The sequence below is a fragment of the Furipterus horrens genome, unplaced genomic scaffold (assembly GCF_987537825.1).
Source record: "Furipterus horrens unplaced genomic scaffold, mFurHor1.1.pri manual_scaffold_1, whole genome shotgun sequence".
NCBI classification, from domain to species: domain Eukaryota; kingdom Metazoa; phylum Chordata; class Mammalia; order Chiroptera; family Furipteridae; genus Furipterus; species Furipterus horrens.
In genome coordinates this window covers 132,584,713-132,603,574 of record NW_028327171.1, presented here as the reverse complement: position 1 = coordinate 132,603,574, position 18,862 = coordinate 132,584,713, and the positions used below count along the sequence as shown (strand labels likewise).

Sequence of the window (18,862 nt, the reverse complement as noted above, 5' to 3'; positions counted from 1 at the left end):
TTTATATCAACAGTCATAAAATTGTTCTTCTAGCCCCACTAAACCTGTTTTAGCACTGGTGATTTGACAGCTAAAAACTATTATATCCTTACATTTTTCATTTGCATGCATTTGATCATAGAGGGGTTAAACATATTTTTCCCATGTAAATACAAAAGGAGTGTGAGTACAGAGCGGCTGTTTCAAGGAGGGTGTGAGAGAGGCAGTCCTCAGGCTGCTGTTTGAGCAGTGAAGGAGGGGCCGTGTCTTGAGACCTGGAGAAGAGTTTTCCGGGTGGTGGGGAGAGTGTGAAGCCCCTCCAGGTGGCAACAGTGAAGAGCCAGCTGTCAGTTTAGTGAACTGGGAATGGAGGGTCGCAGATGAAGAGATGCTGGATTTGAGACTGGTTTCTTCGGAAAGTGTATTTTGGGGTGTGCGAGCAGAGAAATATTTGTTGGCTGTAATTCTGTTGAAGAAGCTTTGAGTAAAATAAACCCTGGAAGAAGGCAAGACTGAACTTGGATCATCTCAAATAAAGGAATATCTATCTTATTTTTGAGGTGAGATTCCATAGAATTACTTTATAATATGTACATGTTATTTAAATGTTTGCATATTTTATTTTTAATTTCCATCAGGTTACTGAAGACTATTTCTTTTTTCTCCTTTTTTAAGACTTTCTTTTTTAAACTATATTTTTCTTCTTGTGCTCATTTTTCTGAGCCTTTATTTTCTGTTTCATCACTTTCACTAGATTATCTGCCCCTTATAAATACAATGCAGGAAACAAAAGAAATTCTCTTTTCAGTCTTCATTATTTCAAAAGGTGATCTTTTCTCCCTCTCACTCTCTCTTTCTCTCTCCCTCCCTCTCCCCTCCTTCCCCCCTTTCTTTCTTCCTCCCTTAATCTCCCTTCCCTTTTTAGTCTAATCATAACCCTGCTGTTCTTTTTAAAATAATTATTTAATACACACAAAAAGTTATATAACATCTTGGTTAAAAGCAGAATACTGTAACAAATACACATGGAGTGACCACTCAATCCAACAATTAAAATATAATACCATTTCACATCAATGAGGATGACTGTAATAAAAATAGACAGGCAATAATAAGCATTGGAGATAATGTGGAGAAATTGAAAGCCTCGATGTGGCCAATTTGGAAAACAGTCTGGCATTTCCTCGAGTTAAACTTTAGAGTTACCATATGACTCAACAAGTCCTCTCCTGGGTATATATGCAAGAGTAATAAAAACAAAGGTCCAGACAAAACCTTGTTACAAACGTTTTAGCATCATTATTTATAAAACCAAAAGTGGAAACAATCCTAATGTCCATCAACTTGCAGATAAACAAAATGAGGTATATACATACCATGGAATGTTATTCAGCCTTAAAAGGAAAGAAGTATTGATACCTACTACAACATGATGAGCCTTGAAGATATTATGTCAAATGAAAGTAACCGGTCACAATTATATGAATTCCTTTATATTAAACGTCAAGAATAGGCAGATCTATAGAGACACTAAAGTAGATTATCAGTATCTAGGGCTAAAAGAAAATGGGAAGTGACTGCTACGGGGTACGGAATTTCTCTTTGGGTGACTAAAATGTTTTGGAATAGTAGAGATGGTTGCACAGGTTTTGAATATATTAAAAACAATTGAATTGCACACTTTAAAGGGATAATTTTTTTTCAATTAAAGTTGACATTAAATATTGTATTAGTTACAGGAGGGGTGAATTTTATGCTATATATATTAATTTTTTAAATGTAAAAACTATAAATGGGAGGTTTGAGGGTTTATAAAACAAAACAAAGCAAACCATACCACAACTTAAATCTACTTGCATATTACTCCCTATCCCCTCCTTTATTTTCCTCCTCCCCACCAGGGTTACCGCTATGCTAAATATTCTGTTTGCCTTTTATTGTTTAATGGCTCCCCCCATCCTGCCTGCAATTTGGTGTCCACAATGAATTAAAGATACAAAGTCAAATATTTTAAATAAAAATTTTTTAGTTATAGAACAAGTAGGATTTTAGCAAGTAAAGCACATTCTCAGTGTTTTAAAAAATATATGTTAAAGAGCTCTGACTGGTGCGACTCAGTGGGTTGAGCATCACCCCGCAAAAAGAAAGAGCAACAATTTCATTCCCAGTCACCGCAATTGATCGGTGTTTCTCTCTCACATTGATGTTTCTCTCCCTCTCTTTCTCTCTCCCTTCCTCTCTCTAAAAATAAATAAATAAAATCTTTAAAAAATATATTAAAGAAGTAAATTTCCATTTACTACTGACTAGGAAATACAATATGAAATGTAGTTCTGGTTTTTTCCTAAGAACTTTTTAAAATCAGAGTATGATTTACAGATAGTAAAATACATAGATCTTGATTTTACAGTTTGATTAGTTTTGGCAAACACATCTATGTAATCCATACCCTTATCAAGATAAGACATTAACCAACACCTTGGAAAATTCCTTTCCTGATTAATTGTATCATTTCCTAATCAATCCTTACGCCAGGAGCAACCACAGGCCTGATTTCTATCAACACTGATATGAATAGAATCACACAGTTTTTGTGTCTATCTTCTGTCTTCTTTCATTCGGCATAAAGTTTGTGAGGTTTATTCATTTTGCTGCTGCATTAGTTATTTTCTCTTTTTTTTTCTAAGTAGTATTCTATTATGGATGTATCATAGTTAAGGAGTATTTGAGCTATTTTCAGTTTTTATCTGTTATGGGTAAAGTTGCTAGGAGTGTTCATTCTTGTGTAAGTTTTTATGTGGAACTATCTTTTCATTTCTCTTAGATAAATACCTAGGGGTAGAATTGCTGGGTCATAGATGCACTTGACTTTTTAAGAAACTGCCAGTTTTCCAAAGCAGTTGTTCCATTTCACATTCACACCAGCAGTGCATGAGCGATTCAGTGGCCCCACAACATCCTCACCAACACTGGCATTCTCGTGTTTTCTACTTCAGCCATTTTGATGATATCTTGTTATGATTCCCTTACTTTTTAAAAATATAATTTTTGTCCCAAGTGCTTATATGCTTAAACAACATAGTGTTGAATTATGCTTAGTTTAGTTTTGAGGCACCATAAAAGAGTATTATATTTTTTGTACTCCCCTAGGTCTTCCTTTTTTAAAAAACAAAATTATGTTTCCAAGACTTATCCATGTATGTGAATATAGCTATAACGCATTCTTTTTCAATGATGTATAATATTCCATTGTATGGCCAAGCCACATTGTATTAATTTATTTGTCTACTTATGGACATTTAAATAGTTTTTAAGTTATGCTACTAGGAACATAGCTGCTATGAATATTCTTGCAGATATTTCTTTCTGTACATGTGTTAGAGTTTCTCTTGTGTGGGAAATACAAGTGTTTTTAGCTTTGAGAGAGAATGTAAATTGTTTTCTATTGTGGTTGTACCAATGTGCATTTCTGTGAACAATGTGTAAGAGCTCTTTTTTTATTAGCATATATGTTCTCTTCTCTGTAAAATTCCTATTATATCTTTTATTCATTTATGTATTGAGTTGTCTTTTTCTTATTGACTTGTCAGAATTCTTTTCACTCTTTCTGTGGAGACTTTGATGGACAGAAGTTCTTACTGTTAACAAAAACTTATCAATCTGTTCCTTTGGTCCATTTTTTTAAAATATATTTTGATGGTACTTATTTCTTCAATCTTCAGAATTCCTAGTTTCCAAATGTTTTCATCTTTTTCCCCTTCTTGGTAAATCTCAAAGTTCTTAGGTAACTGTGCATCTTTTCCATGCCCATTCTTTGGGGAGTCATTTTCTGTCACTTCTATGACATTTCTTAATGATTGAGGGGCAATCATTAAAAAATCAGAGGTCATCTGCAAATTTGGAAGTCATTATTAGTTTGTAGAATTTTTTCCTTTTTAATCAACACTTTAACAAATTAAAAGACTTTATCTTTTAGAACAGTTTTAGGTTTACAGAAAAATTGAACAGATAGTACAGAGTTCCCATATGCCCCTCCCTTTGAGCCCAGTTTCTTCTAATACTAACATCTTACGTTAGCACAGTATTTTGTTACAATTAATGGACGAATTTTGACACATTATTCTTAACTAAAGTCTATCTTTTATTTAGATTTCCTTAGTTTTTTTTAATGTCCTTTTTTTACTCCAGGATCTCATTGCATTACAATTAGTTGTCATGTTGCTTTAGGTTCCTCTGGGCTGTGACAATTTCTCAGATTTTTCTTGGTTGTTTTTTTTTTTTAATCCTCACCAGAGGACGTGCTTATTGAGAGGGGAACAGAGGGAGAGACAGAAACATCAATCTGTTGCCTCTTGTACGTGCCCCAACTGGGGACCAAACCTGCAACTCAGGCGTGAACCTGTGACCTTCTGCTTCATGGGACGGCTCTCTAACCAACTGAGCCACACCAGCTGGGGCTGACTTTTCTTGTTTATGATAACCTGATTGACAGTTTCAAGGAGTCCTGGCCAGGTATTTTGTAGGATACCTGTTTTTAAAAATAGATTTCTTGAGCCATAATTCATATACCACAGAATTCACCTATTTAACATTTTTAACATATTTTAGTGTAGTTTTTAGTATATTCAGATATATGCAACCATTACCAAGGTCAATTTTAGAACATTTTAATCACCTCAAAAAGAAATCTAGTAACCTTCAGCTGTCACATTCCTACTCCTACATTTCCCTCCTCCATTCCAAACCTAAGCAACCACTAATTAACTGTCTCTGTAGATTTCCCTGTTCTGGACACTTCACATGAATGGAATAATTTATTTAATATGTTGCCTTTTGTAATTGCATCTATTAAGATTTATCTGATGTTTTCCTCAAGGATAGACTGGAATTACAGTAGTCAAAATAATATGGTACTGGCATAACTGAACATATAAACTAGAGACCCCAGAAATAAACCCTCACCTGTATGGTCAAATGATTTCCTACAAGAATGCCATGGCTATTTAATCAGGGAAAAGATAGTCTTTTCAACAAATGGTGCTGGAAAAACTGAATATCCACATGCAAAAAGATGAAGTTAGACCCTTGTCTTAAACCATATACAAAATTAACTCAAAATGGATCAAAGATCTACACATGGGAAATAAAACTCTTAGAAGAAAACATTGGGAAAAAAACATATAACATTAGATTTGGTGCTGATTTTTTTAGCTATGACACTAAAAGTGCAGGCAACAGAAAATAAAATAGCTAAATTACACTTCATCAAAATTTGAAAGTTTTGTGCACCCAAGGACACTATCAACAGAGGGAAAAAGCAACTCACAGACTGGGAGAAAATATTTGCAAATCATATATTTGCTAAGAAATTAATATCCAAGATATACTTTTAAAAATTCTAACTCAGCAACAACAAAACAAACAACTGTATTTAAAAAGTGGGCAAAGGACTTGACTTGATATTTTTCCCAAAATAGTTATGACAATGGCCAATAAGTACATGAAAAGATGCTCTACATCAACAATTATTAGAAAATGCAAATCAAAATCACAACAAGATACCACTTCATACCCATTAGGTGGCTACTGTTAAAAAAGGAAAAATAAAATCACAAATATTGTTGAGGGTATAGAGAAATTGTAATCTTTGTGCATCGTTGGCAGGAATGTAAAATGATGTAGCTGTTATGGGAAAGAGTATAACAGTTCCTCAAGAAATTAAATATAGAATTACCATATGATCTAGCACTTGTGAGTATATATTCAAAAAGTTGAAAGCAGGGACTTGAACAAATATTTGTATACCCATTTTCATAGTAGCATTATTCACAGTAACCAGAAGGTGGGAAGAACCCAAATAAATGCCCATGAATGAATGAAGAGTACACAGAATGTGGAATAAAAAAACTATGGAATATTATTCAACCTTAAAAAGAAATTAAATTCTGGCACAGGCTACAACATAGACGAACCTTTAAGACATTATACTAATTGAAATAAGCCAGCCACAAAACATAAATATTACATGATTCCACCTATATGAGGGACTTAGACTAATCAAATCCACAGAGACAGAAGGTAGAACAGTGGTTACTAGAAGCTGGGAGGAGGGAAAATGGGGAATTGCTGTTCAATGGACACAGAGTGTTAGTTTGGGATGGTGGGAAGGTTTTAGAAATAGATGGTGGTGATAGTTGCACAACGTCAATGTACTTAATGCCACTGAATTGTACACTTAAATTTTGTGATGGTAAATTTTATGCTAATATTTTACGACAATTACTGAAAAGTTCTTTTCTCATCTTTTTTATATGTCTTATAAACCTCGTACTGATGTGTTCAGTGTGCTAACACTGAGGAAGATACAAGAGAGGCTCTGGCAGAGCTGGAGGGAGTGGGGAGAGCAAATGTCCCTCTTGTGGGAAGAGCAGACCTGCACACAGCATTCCTCACTTGCACAACTCAGGGACGCAACTCAGGGCAACGCTGGGTACCCCACCCCACCCCACGCCTGGCAGCAGTGGCTTGAAGCATTGATATTGGCAGCTCAAAACTGACCAGATTCATTTTATTGAAGCATTTGGGCCAGAAGGGAAAGGAGCAAATTTTTTTATTTGGGGGCTGTTTGTGTGGACGACTGAAATGGTGTTTAGAGGAGTAACTTCCCCTTGTGGTAGGAACAGAGTTAAGCTGATCCTCTAGTGAGGTCTAGCAATGCCACCAAGGGACAGGAGTTCACACGGTGCTATGCAGTGATTTTCTACCCAGACTTAAAACAGTTAATTCTCAACCCACAACAAACACTGATTTTGAGTTTTATAGACAAGAATACCTATCTTTAACAACATCCAGCAAAAAACTACAAGATAAGCTATCTTAAACCAGAGTAATTATCTCCCTTTTAGTCCCATAGAAAACATGAGCTGCAAGCTTAGATGAGAATCTAGTTTTGGTTAATTGGCACTTTACATTATTTTAAGAAGTATAGTTTATGTTTAAACTGGGAACCAGTTTGGAACCATATTGGGGAAGTTTGATCATTTTATATAATATGAGAATTTCTGGAACTTTAGGTTCATTTGTTCAGTGTGAATTCTAAAAACAGCTTGCACAGCCAAATGGAAATGATTTGTGGGTTAATTGTGCTTAGGGATTAACTGTACCCTTGTTTCATTTTATTGGTCTGGAGATAGTACTAAATTGTACATTTTAAAATGTTAAGCACAAGCTGAGAACGTATGCTCTGTGAGCGCTGATGTGATGAGAGACTGAGGCAAGGAAATCGGAGGAAGGTAATGTGCAGCCATCAGCACTATCATTAAATAACTGGAAACAGCGTTATCTTATCAGAGTGAGGACCCGATGTGTCTGGGTGATATTCCCTGCTCAGAAGTATTTCAAAGTTCCATTATGCTTATCAAAATAAGCACTTTGTAGTTGGCAGGTGGTTGGTAGTGGTGGTTTCATTGGCTGGAAGACCTTTCTCCTGTACAGAATTCAGATGAAATTCTGTCTTATAGATTAAGTGTTAAACAGTGGTTCTATTTTATTTTTATTTAGTGTTTTCTAATTATAGGTCTGAGCACCTACTATGCACCCAGTCTTAAGCTTGGTATTTGGAGAGAATACAGAAACGTTTAAGTTTTGTTCCTCAAGCAGCATACATTCCAGTGAAAGATAAAGATGTATGTGCGTCAAAGGTTTAGCAACACAAACAACCGAGAACGCGAGAAGCTGAGTTTCTCTGGCTGTGGTCTGAGGACCCCTGCACGGCAAGCACCCAGGAAGCTTGTTAAACTGCACCAGTTTCTGGGCTCACCCAGTTTGCAGGCAGCTGGCTCTGACACACACAAATGTGAGCACCACTGTTAAGTCATCAAATGTCAAAGCAAGTGGGTACCAGCTGCACTGTTTATATGCCCTGCTTTCCCCACAGTGCACTATAGGGGCTGAACAATATTTGCACAGTGAGTAAAGACAAGTAACAGCAGCTCCCTGAGCGTACCCTGCCTTCGAAAAGAAGCTGAGGAAGCAGGGAAGGGTAATTGCTTTTACTCCTCCGAAAGACTGTTGGTTACAAGTATCCTGCATTTCAGAGCCCTGGCTTAGATGAAACATTCTCCAAAGGGACATTTTGTAAGCCAGCTTATTTTCTAAACTCTTTCAGCTACAGTTAGGTCATGCGAGTGACTTCTTCAGAAATTCTTTTTAAATCACTGAACATGGAATAGAAAGTTCAATAGGAAATGAGTCTGCAAGCGGCTTCCGTGGTCACAGGTTTCTGCCTCGCTCACCTGCACCTCCCTCCTCTGCTTGCTTTCAGGAGGAAAGTTCTCGGTGGTCCTACGAGCTGAAGCGGTCTGGGAGCTCTCTCTAGAACCGTCCACATCTTTGCTTGCCAAGGTGAGGACGGTCCCTAAACTAGCATCTGTAACATCTGAGGAAAGTTGCGATTTTCATTTTAAAAACCAAGAGATGTGTTTGTCGGTTGGCCTGTCATTTCTATAAATGTCTCTTCTGAATGGTATACATTCTCTAAATTTATAACTGCTTTAAAACAAAATCTCAGCTGCTGCCTACACAAAGAAATCAAATGCCTCTGCTTGTTCTGTTTTTTTATTAAAAGAGTCCAAATTAGCTTATTAAAACGTAGAGGTCAATGTATAGCAAAACAGGTACTAGGGCAAAGGGTGTGTTTGCTTTCATATATAACGTGTTCTGTAGAGTACTCATCCTGGTGTCTGACTCCTCTAAATAGAACTTTTAAACTATGGTTTTAATAAGAAAAGTGAAAACACCCAAGTATTAAATCCCCTTGGCCCTGCGATGCTGGCTGCTGGGCAGTACGGAGAGCTGTCAGGGGACAAGCTGATTTCCATAGTTCTGGGCACTGACAGGTGCTGTACTGACCGTGCCACCTTGTAACAGACACTGCCACCTGTGATGTGATGGAGGCCCCACATGTCAGCGTCTGGTCTTCAGATTAACAGCTCAGAAACTTAAGATCCAGACATGATAAGCTACTAATAAACTGCTCCAAGGCTGATTGTATGGCCAGAATGCCATTTAAATTAATTTACGAGGGGCAATAACGGCTATCAGTTATGAACTCTGGAGACCAAAGTGCTGACCAGAAAAGTGCTTGTGGAGCAAGAGCCTTTGAACTGGTCCCTCTGCCCTAATCCATGCCACGTAGCATGGCTGAATTATCCTTTAGAAGCATAGCTACGCCCAGTTCCCTGCAGGGAGGTCTCACTCCCATGACTTGGTGCAGAGTCCTCAGGCTCTTTGCTCTCTCTCTGACCTCACCTCTTATTTTCCAGCATGTGCTCTCCTTTCTTCCTGCTCTCCTGCATTCCCTTCTTACCTCCCAGCCTTCCTCAAACGTCTCTCCCAACGAAATTCTACCCATTATTAACGTCATGTGAATGTTCTCTTCATCAGGAGGCCTCACTCAGTAATGCTCCCTTGTTCAACCTGCTGTGGTCTCTCCCCCCATGAAACCCTTAGCCATTTGTTTAGACCAACAGTTTCCAATTTTTGGTGTTTATCACACAGAGGCCAAGGCTTAATGTGGAAGGACAGTCCCAGGCCTTCATAGGCATCCCCAGTTCTCAGGGGAAATCTAATCCCCACAAGGTCGGAGGACCTCTGCAGTGGACTTTCCTTATAGTACTTACGAATCTCTACCTTTTCTTCATGTAATCAGTGCATTTACTAACACTCTCTGTTAAGTTGTCAGCATTTGTGGATCTTACTCATTTTTAAACCTGAATCCCCAACCACTGTACCCAGCACAGTGACTTTCAAGAGCAGAAACTCAGTGACTGTGTTATATGGACTTCACAGAAACAGGGGCTGAGAGGGCAGGTAGTGGAAGGTTAGAGTGTTCCTTGCCAAAGTGGAGTGAGCGTGTGGAACATTTAGTAAACACTGATGGTAACTTGACTAGGAAAGCTGTAGGGAGGGCTCCAGCAGTGAGACAGTTACCCAAGGTCCACAGTACACATGATTGTCACCAGGTGCCATTATCCACAATCTTTGTTCTGAAGGAACAGATGATCTCTGAGTGGTAGAAGACCGGCGATGATCTAGTCACGACTAGAAATGGCTTGCTGAGAAGGGTAGGGAGGGAAATGCAGTGCTGTGGTTACATGTTTATATTCTGTGAATCTGAAGTTCTTAGAGTATATGCAGGCCATAGGCAGGACGGAGGAGTATGTCCTTCTATGGAGCATGGGTGGGGATGTTGAAGACCAGAGCTGTGGGGACATGCCCTGGCTGGTGGAAACTCTCCATCCTGCAGAGGTTCCAGGATTGCAGATGAGGAGAAATGAGTTAACCTGGACACTGATTTCTGTCTGGGAGGAAGAGAGGTGGCAGTTCTCTCTAGAGGAGAAAAGCCCTGAACTTCCTTTCCTCATGCCTTTTATTGAGAAGGGTATGTATAGACAAGGGTATACAGTCAGGATACATAAATCACCAATTAACTCCAAATGCTTCAGTTACTATTAACTTCTACTGATTACAGAGAACAATGAAAGGAACACAGTGATCGCTTTAAGTCAAGGTCCGCTGGACACTCGGGTGTCAGAGAATCACCAGGTGCAAATGTTCATACATTTTTCCAGCCTTTGATTTTGGCCATTTTGTTTATGTTAAGGATGAGTATAGAGAGCGGAGCAAGCTTCAAAGCGTAATATTTCCTATGGGAACCCTCAATGCAACTATCGGGTCATACCTGCCTCCAGCTTTCCCGGTTTTCCAATTGAGACTTACAGGCCTTTTGCAAGGCCTACCTCACAGCGAGGCGACAGTTCCTGATACCACACAAAGCAGTGCCTTGCACAGGGCCATGAGAGCTGCGTTCTCAGATACTAGTATGGGCCAGGCTTGGGCCAACTGGATGGACTTTAAGCTGTGGCCTGAAAGTAGCCAGCAGCTATAGCCTATAATGAAAACAAAACTCAGTACCCCAGTAGGCTCTGCAGAGATCACTGAGGGGCCCATGGGTGGAAGAGGGCTTCACCACCTCTGTCGCGAAAAAGCGGAAGGGTCACTTTGAGGAGGGGCTGCCCAGGGCAGCTGTGGCCTCTGATTCCCTCCTTAGTTCTTACCTGCTTAGTGGGAACCCACCATGTCTGGCACCCAGTACTTCATTCATTCATTCATCCATTTACTCATATGCAATTATTGAGCACTTACTGTGTGCCAAGCACTTTGCTGATTACATAGATGATACATCCCCACCAACATGCAGCACCCCACTCCAAACACACACACACTCACTCCATCCCCAGCTTCTCTGCCCGCTTTTCCCTCGGAAAATCCTACTTTGGAGTATTCAGTTCAGTAATCAAGGAGAAACAGAAAAGAACAGTTCTGAGTAGTTCTTCATCTTGAAATTGCTATGCTCTGATGACCCTGTTCCCTTATTTCTAGGATGCAGTTGATTTCCTTTCTCTTGATTTGTCTTATGAATGCCAAAGTGAGGCAAGTTTGCTGCAGAAGCTGAGTGCATTGCAGGTAAGTTGAACCATTTCCCATATTGATGAGGAGTGACAAAAGTTCCTGAGAGCATATTAGGCATTTAACCTTCAGCTGATGTGTAAACTGAAATGCCCCAAACAGTCCGCAGACCTGCAGAGTGGTATCTGAGGAGACCGGCACTGAAAGCATCACTAGAGAACAGCAAGAGGTTGGGCATACTCCAGGGAAGAAGAATGAAGGTTGGCTTATTCGCGTACATCTTTACATGAATCCCCTGCTCTCTTGAGTAGAAATCTACTGAGAATAAAAATTCTAGATTCAAAAGGTCATTTAATGGATTTTGGTCATGGTTGCATAACAATGAACTATATACTTAAAAGTGGTTAAGATGGTAAATCGTATGGTGTGTATATTTCACCACATTTAAAAAAAAAAAAGACATTACAGACCCAGGACCACTAAATCAGATATCAGTTATTGGGACTTTTTTATAACCCACCCCTTCTTCCTGTACCTAGTGTTGTTTTTCTCAAGTCTAATGATTCTGACTCTTTTGAGAAAACATGTTAGGTGTCTCCTACCCAACTATCAGCCATCTCTCCTATGCTTGGTCACTGCTGTGCAACTTCCTTGCTTAATTCCCTGGAGTCCTGACTATTCCCCATCTCCTGAGAGGGTATAACTGATTATATAACCAATCATTTCTCCCCGGGGCCTCCTGAGTTGTAGCAGTATTCCTATACTTACCCTTGAAGAGCTGCCCTCTTGAAGGCCTCCCTCCAGATGCTGCCAGAATCCACCTAGATCTTATTCTGGCCTCTGTAGGTTCCAGCACAAAGCCACTTGCCTCTGCTTTTAGCTCTGTGCCTCCTGGCTTTGATCCCACCACCTCCACCACCAGGAAGGGTGGATTGTGAGAGGAACTATTCATTTAAAGGCCAAGCTTATTAATGTCAAACCCTCAGTGCTGCAGCTAGGTGGAACCTCCATTTTTCCTGAGGCAGGAGGCTCAAAATGGACAAATTAGCATTGATCCCATCCCCATATCCATGTCTTTCCAGCTGGCCCATGTAGATGCTGTTGCTTTTGTTACCTACAGATAATAAGATGATCTCATTAAAGATAGCAGATGCCTTCACAAGACATTCAAGTAATAGCTGCTGGGGTTTTGGTGCCTGCTCTACTCCAGGCACTGCGTCGGGCATGTTATCCTCATGTGATCTCTATCCCTCACAGCACAGCCAAACATCAGACACTAGGTAGTAAGAGTCTGAGCTGAGATTGGAACCAGAGCTTTCTCATGACACCTCCCTGCCTCTCTAAAACAAAAATAAGTCCAAGGTGTTGAGAACATTCTAATTAGGGTGGAATTTTTGAAAATCACATATGATTTTAGTTGTTTTTGTAAACACCTTCTCACCTGAACCCAGAGCCTGCATGTGCAGGCTTGCTGCCAGATTTCTGGGCCTTAAACAACACGGTGGTGTCTCAAGGCCTGCAGATAGATGCACGTGATGACTAAATCTGCCTTTGATCTTCTTCAAGGAATTCCACCAGAGCTTGTTGCTTAGCTAATAGATTGAGGCATGCTGATGTTTAAAAACACATGGGTTATGCAGATGTAGCCCTGAGAAAAGCACCCACCAGTCCTGGCTCCTTTTCTGCTTGAGGATGTGGGTTACAGTTCCCCTTTCTACAGCAAAACATTCTCAAGAAGACCTGCTCTCACTAGTGTCTAGATAAAGCAGTGAACCCTCAGTTCACAGCCCAATAGCCAAACAGTAAATCCTTCCCAGGACAAACTTAGCAGTCACTTATTACCCACTGCACCATTTCTTTATTCCTTTTGTTTCCTTAGGTAGGAATTAAATTCCACATGTTGCTCTTGACAGTTAAGAAGCAGCCCTAAAGATTCAGGATGACCACTCTGGGCACACAGTGGTGAGAATTGAGCTGGAGAGGAGACAGTCCCTTTCCATGCCTGGTAACATCTCCCACACAGTTACCACACCCAGGACAGGAAGAACAGCCGAGATTTCCCCATGGAGAGGGGTTGCCCTGTGTCCACAGGAATCTGAATCACGCTGCCCACGCTTTCTCCTGAACTACCTACCGTCCTTCCACATCTCAGGTTCCCACACTCTCCTCTTGAAGCGGCCTCTTTCCATGGGCTACAGGCGAAGAGGGTGCCGACAGGACAGGGAGGAGCAGGCACCCTCACCCATCCCCATCTCCCCCCTTCTCCCAGGAGCACCTGCCTGCCTTTCTCTGTGTCCCAGGGACCCTCAACCACTGCTCCCACCAGCGTGCTGATGTCTAGGGCCAGAGGTCATCCTCAGGCCAAGCACAATGATGGAGAGCCATGGCACATCCACAGATTCTGCAGGAGCTACACAAATGTCCCACAGCTACGTGTTAGAAACGGCTCTGCTCACCCCAGGAATTCCCTCCTCAGCAGATGGCTCCTCCAGCTCTTTGTTCCTGTGACAGATGGCAAAGGCCACCCTACTGTGTTCTGATCTTTCAAGAAGGAGGAACCTGCCCAGTTCCCTTAGTAGTGTAGCTCTCCTGCCTTGACCCAGGGAAAGGACAAGGCTGGGTGAGTCGCCGCTCCACTAACTGTGGTCCTGGCCAAATTACCAGGCTTCTTGGAGCTTAAGGCATTTTATCTGTAATGAAGGGATGTGATTACGGGTGGCTCTGAGAAAATGAAGAACGTGCCTGGCTCCTTTTCAAGTAGCTGCAGTTGGTACTTTTCAATGGCCTTTATCTGCTCAGAGGAGGAAAATGTTAGCAAGGGAAAAATGATCAACCCAACCTCCCCAAAAAAGGTAATTTAAAGAGAAGTCAAACAACATGTCAAACTAGAGATTTTTTTTTTTTTTGTATATACCAAAATGGCTCGAAATGGGAGAAAAAAATTATACCTGTTTCAATTTTAATGAAAACTTCTCCTTTTATTTTTTTATTATGGAAAATGTCAAACACAGCCAAAGGTAGAAAGAAAAGTACAATGAGACCACCCCCAGCTTCAAAACCTATCAATTTGTGGTTGATCTGGTTTCTTCTATACCCCACTATGCCCCTCCAAAACCAGATTGTTTAGAAGCAAACCCCAGGCATCCATAAATATCATGATGGTGGCAGCTGATTAAGCTTTTTGTAACACAGATCCCTGACAAGGACTTCCTTGTTTTTAATCCTAATACAGTGCCCAGTTCTAGGAAGTACCCCGTCAGCCTGAGATGAAAACACAGACAAACTTATCTCTTTGCTGGGGGTCATGGGGAGGGTGGTCTATGTTATTGAAAAATGTGGCTCTCTCTCCCTCAAAGTCTAGAGTCCGCTCCCTTTATTAACTGAGATAGCTAGGGGTAATATCCAAAACCACATTGAGTGTTCATAGCTTCTCACCTTGAAATATTTGTCCCTATTATCAAGACTTATTCTAGGGAGTTTCAGTCCACTAGCTGGCCTTTATCTTTTTCAGACTGTTGAGCCACAAGTGAAAGTTTTCATCTTCAGTCTGAAACTCCAGAACTGCCCCTCCACCAAGAAGAGCCCAGCTGAGCTGCTCTTCAGCATTTTTGAAGGTAAATGAACCATCACAGGCTTTGAGTGACATTTGGCACACTGGTTGAGGGATAGCAGTCTTTAAAGTCTGGGGTTCCAAGAGGAGGAGGGACCCAAGAAAAGGTGGTCTGAGAGCCCATCCCAGATGGGTTTACTGTCCCTTGTCTTCCTATTGTGGGGTCCTTTAGCTCCTACTGACCCAAGAAAGATGACAGGTTCTGTTCAAGGATGCTGAGGATACCTTGGTCTTAGAGCAATAAGATGTAGGTGTAAGCATGGGAACTGCTTTGTGTCTCTCTGTCCCCTTCCATTACCCTCCCTCCAAGGTTTCTCATCACTGCAGCCTTAGCAGGGCTGCCTCCGCCCCCCACCCCGCCCCCGGCCCCATGCATGGCCAGCCTCCTCTGCTTGCCCTTGTTCATTTCCCCATTACCTCGGCTTGCACTTGGCCCTGGTGGGTACTTAACTGATGGAGCACCTCCTCAATATCTCAGATTCTTGAGAGTGAGTCTGATTGCTTGGCATGGTTCAGGAGATTGCTCCAGGTCCAATTAGATCAAGGGAAAGTTGGGGTCTATTAAGACATCAGGGGCTGAGGGCCACTAGACTCTCTGCAGGAAGGGGCCAAGGGGCACATTTCTGGTGCCCTGATATTCAGTTCAGTCACTCTGTAAGGTCAGTGTATGGGACATGTCACTTATAAGCAGTGCTGAGCTGGCTTCACAGACATCATGAACTTGTTCATAGATATCACTTAATAATCCTCACCCTAACTCACCTTTTATGGCATGACAACTTCTGTTCTTAAATTCTATCCCTTTCTAAATGGTTAAAGTGGTCGATTTAATGTTTAATGTATAGTTTACTACAATTTTTAAAAAATTCACCCTTTCTGATATTTGACTACTTCTAAATCAATTGTTCTCTGTGTGTGGTCCCCAGACCACCAGCATCAGCATCACCAAGGAACTTGTTAGACATTCCCGTTCTCAAGCCCACCTCAGATCTGAAACTGATCTGAAACTTTGAAGTGAGCCCAGCCGTCCGTGTTTAATAAGTTCTACAGGTGATGCCGGTGCACACAGTTTGAGAACCGCTGTTCTAAGTTATAAGTAGGTAGAAACCACTTCTGAGTTTCTTAAATGCTTAGCCCATGGAATTTTCCACAGAGGCTTAGAACCATTGTTGGAGATTATATGGGTTGTATAAGTGAGGAAAACTATTGATTGTAGTCACACACATTGTTAGGCTTCAGGTAGAGTTAATTAAACTTCTTCTCTTACAGCCATCAATAAAGAGCAAGTGCTCACCATTGGGTTTGATATTAATATATTCTTGAATTGTTCACCAAATTCCAAGAAAAGGTAAGATTAGATTTCTTTTCAAGCTACCAATAACTGATTTTTGCAGAGTATCCTGTTGTTCTTTCCCATGTGTAATCTCACAAGACTGTTGTCACCTGCTTCTCAGGCCAATGAGTTCATTGTGATATTCTAGAGAACAGAGTTGAAGGCTCAGAGGGGGAAGCAGGGAGAATCCATCTCTCCTGAGTCTTACTCTGGGCACAACATCGTTCTGGCTCTGTCGCCTGTCATTTGACCACCTTGCATTTCACACAACTAGCAGAACTGGGATTTGAACCCCTGCCTTCTAGTTTAGGATCCTGTGAGTCTGTGACAGAGCAGGCTGGGGTAAAGATAGATCTGACCACCCCAGTGTGGCTGCATGATCTGAATGAGGTGAGTCCTCTGCATCTGTTTCCTCATGCACAATGTGCAACACCTTCCTCTGAGGAGACAGTGTAGATAGGAAAGCTGGCTGCTGCTGTGGGCAGAATCCTAGCTCAGTGGTGTTCTCAGGACAGAGAGTTTTATTTATGGTGGGGTTGCAAATAACTTCTTAACACATGACTCAAGTACCAACATTTGTAAATGACATACTTAAAAACCTAGAGCAGATTTAAGGTTATCCCCATAAATATAGGACACTTATACATTCATATCCCAACGTGCTTCTTGAGTGAGTGAGAAAAGGACGGTGTGAGAACCAGCACTGGGAGTCCCCAGCACCTTCAGCACTGCATGGGGGTGGCCTACACATGGCAGCTCCAGGCACCCCACATTAAGGAGGGACAAGGACCTTCAGCTCTCCTTGTCGTTCATCTCAGCATTGCTCTGTCCAAGGCCATAAACTTCAGTTGCCACCACCTCTTTGTACCTTTCCTCTCCCAGCTTGTGGCTGCCCTGTGCTGTGTGTCCTTCTGTTATTTAATCCTGTCAACTCATCTCAAATCAGCAGTTTAGAACCACAGGCCCTGAGCAGCTGCTACGTGTCAAGCTTTGTGCTGGGAGTATGAACAGTGCCTTGAGCAAATAGGTCAGAACTGCTACCTGACCACATTTGGGGTCAGCTGCTTTAAGTCTTTTCAGAATGTAAACCTCAAGAGGTCATAATAGAAGGGGTACATTAAGAGCTTAGTGCTTATGAAACCATGAGATGATGCATGTCACCAGTTCCAAGGCTCTCTAACCCCTTGATCTCCGGGTCCTTTGCCTGAAGGGAAGGTAACATTGGCTAATGTTCAACTGACCCAGGGTGGGGGGTGGGGACTGGGTTCGTGAAGGAGAGCCTGCTGGGTGGAGGGGGCTCCAGGGGGACTAATTTTGTTTTCTCACTTGAGAATTTTAGCATTAGAGGTGAGACACAGAGGCCCATAAGTGACTAACACAAGAGTGTGGCCTCAAACTCAGCACTGCTCCCTGGATGAGGGAGAAAGGAGTCTTATCTGGGATGCCCTGAGGTGGTTTGGAGTTGGGGCAGGGTCGGCTGAAGGAGGGATGACTGGAGGGCCTGGGCGGAGACTCAGGCTTTGCGTGCTCAATCTTTTCCCAAGCTAGGCAAACCCAGGACTCCCGGCTCCAGGGTTTATGGGGCAACTTCTGTGTTATCCGGGGGCAGTTTATTTATTTCTTCAAGACCTCTTTTCATCCAAGCCAGGACAGGCAGGGTCGGAGCACCGAGGCTGTGCCCTGAGTGGGTGTCACCTGTGTCCCTGTTGTGCTCCAGAGTCATGCGTATGTTTTGGATAATTTATGACTGTAGGTCATCATTTTCCCTCATCACCTTCCTAGCAAATGCCAATGAATTGGTCCTTCATAAAACAGGAGGTGCTTAGGTTGGGAAGTCCTTCATAGGAGGGAGGTCCCTCTGCCATGCCCTGTCATTTCCACCAGTTTCTCATTCTGGGCCAACCAAGTTTAAGTGTCATCCCCTCTCCACCCCACTTCCTCCAGGTGTGTTCTCTTCTCCAGACCAGACACGCCCACCTGGACCCACCCTCCCTCAAGGCTGCCCTCTGCTGGCGGCACAGTTTGTGTCATTAGTCTATATGTAGTGTGGTGCTTTCCAGCCTGTGGAACATGACTCATACATAGATTGGGAAATCAATTTAGAGGTTTGATTTGAAACATTAAAAAACAAACATTTTCCAAAAAAATGGAAGGAAGGAAAGAGGGGAACAATCAGACTTCATTGCATATAACGAGAGTATTTTTATATATTTTATTTCAGATATATTTATTTCTCAAATCAAATAACACAGAATATATATGGACATAAATGTCTATATAGCTACACACACACATAGTGTATATGTTTAAAAGTACAGACTCTGTGCTCTACCATTCACAAGCTATGTGATCAAGGAGAAGTTTTTATTAAAAAAAATACAAAATACGAGTTAATTTACATAAATAAAGTCTGGAGATGGACAATGGATATAATCCATCAGGAATCCAAGCCCGTATCTTGTGGCTTTGTC

General features: G+C 41.5%; 1 protein-coding gene across 1 annotated transcript in view; it reads left to right on the top strand.

The window, feature by feature from the left end:
* Positions 1 to 18,862, top strand: part of LCT (lactase) — a 54,513-nt gene that overhangs the window by 2,195 nt on the left and 33,456 nt on the right. Inside the window, exons 2-5 of the mRNA XM_090279507.1 lie at positions 8,303 to 8,382; positions 11,422 to 11,505; positions 14,960 to 15,062; positions 16,328 to 16,406. Coding sequence (XP_090135633.1) covers positions 8,303 to 8,382; positions 11,422 to 11,505; positions 14,960 to 15,062; positions 16,328 to 16,406 — 346 coding nt within the window. The remainder of the gene's footprint in view (positions 1 to 8,302; positions 8,383 to 11,421; positions 11,506 to 14,959; positions 15,063 to 16,327; positions 16,407 to 18,862) is intronic.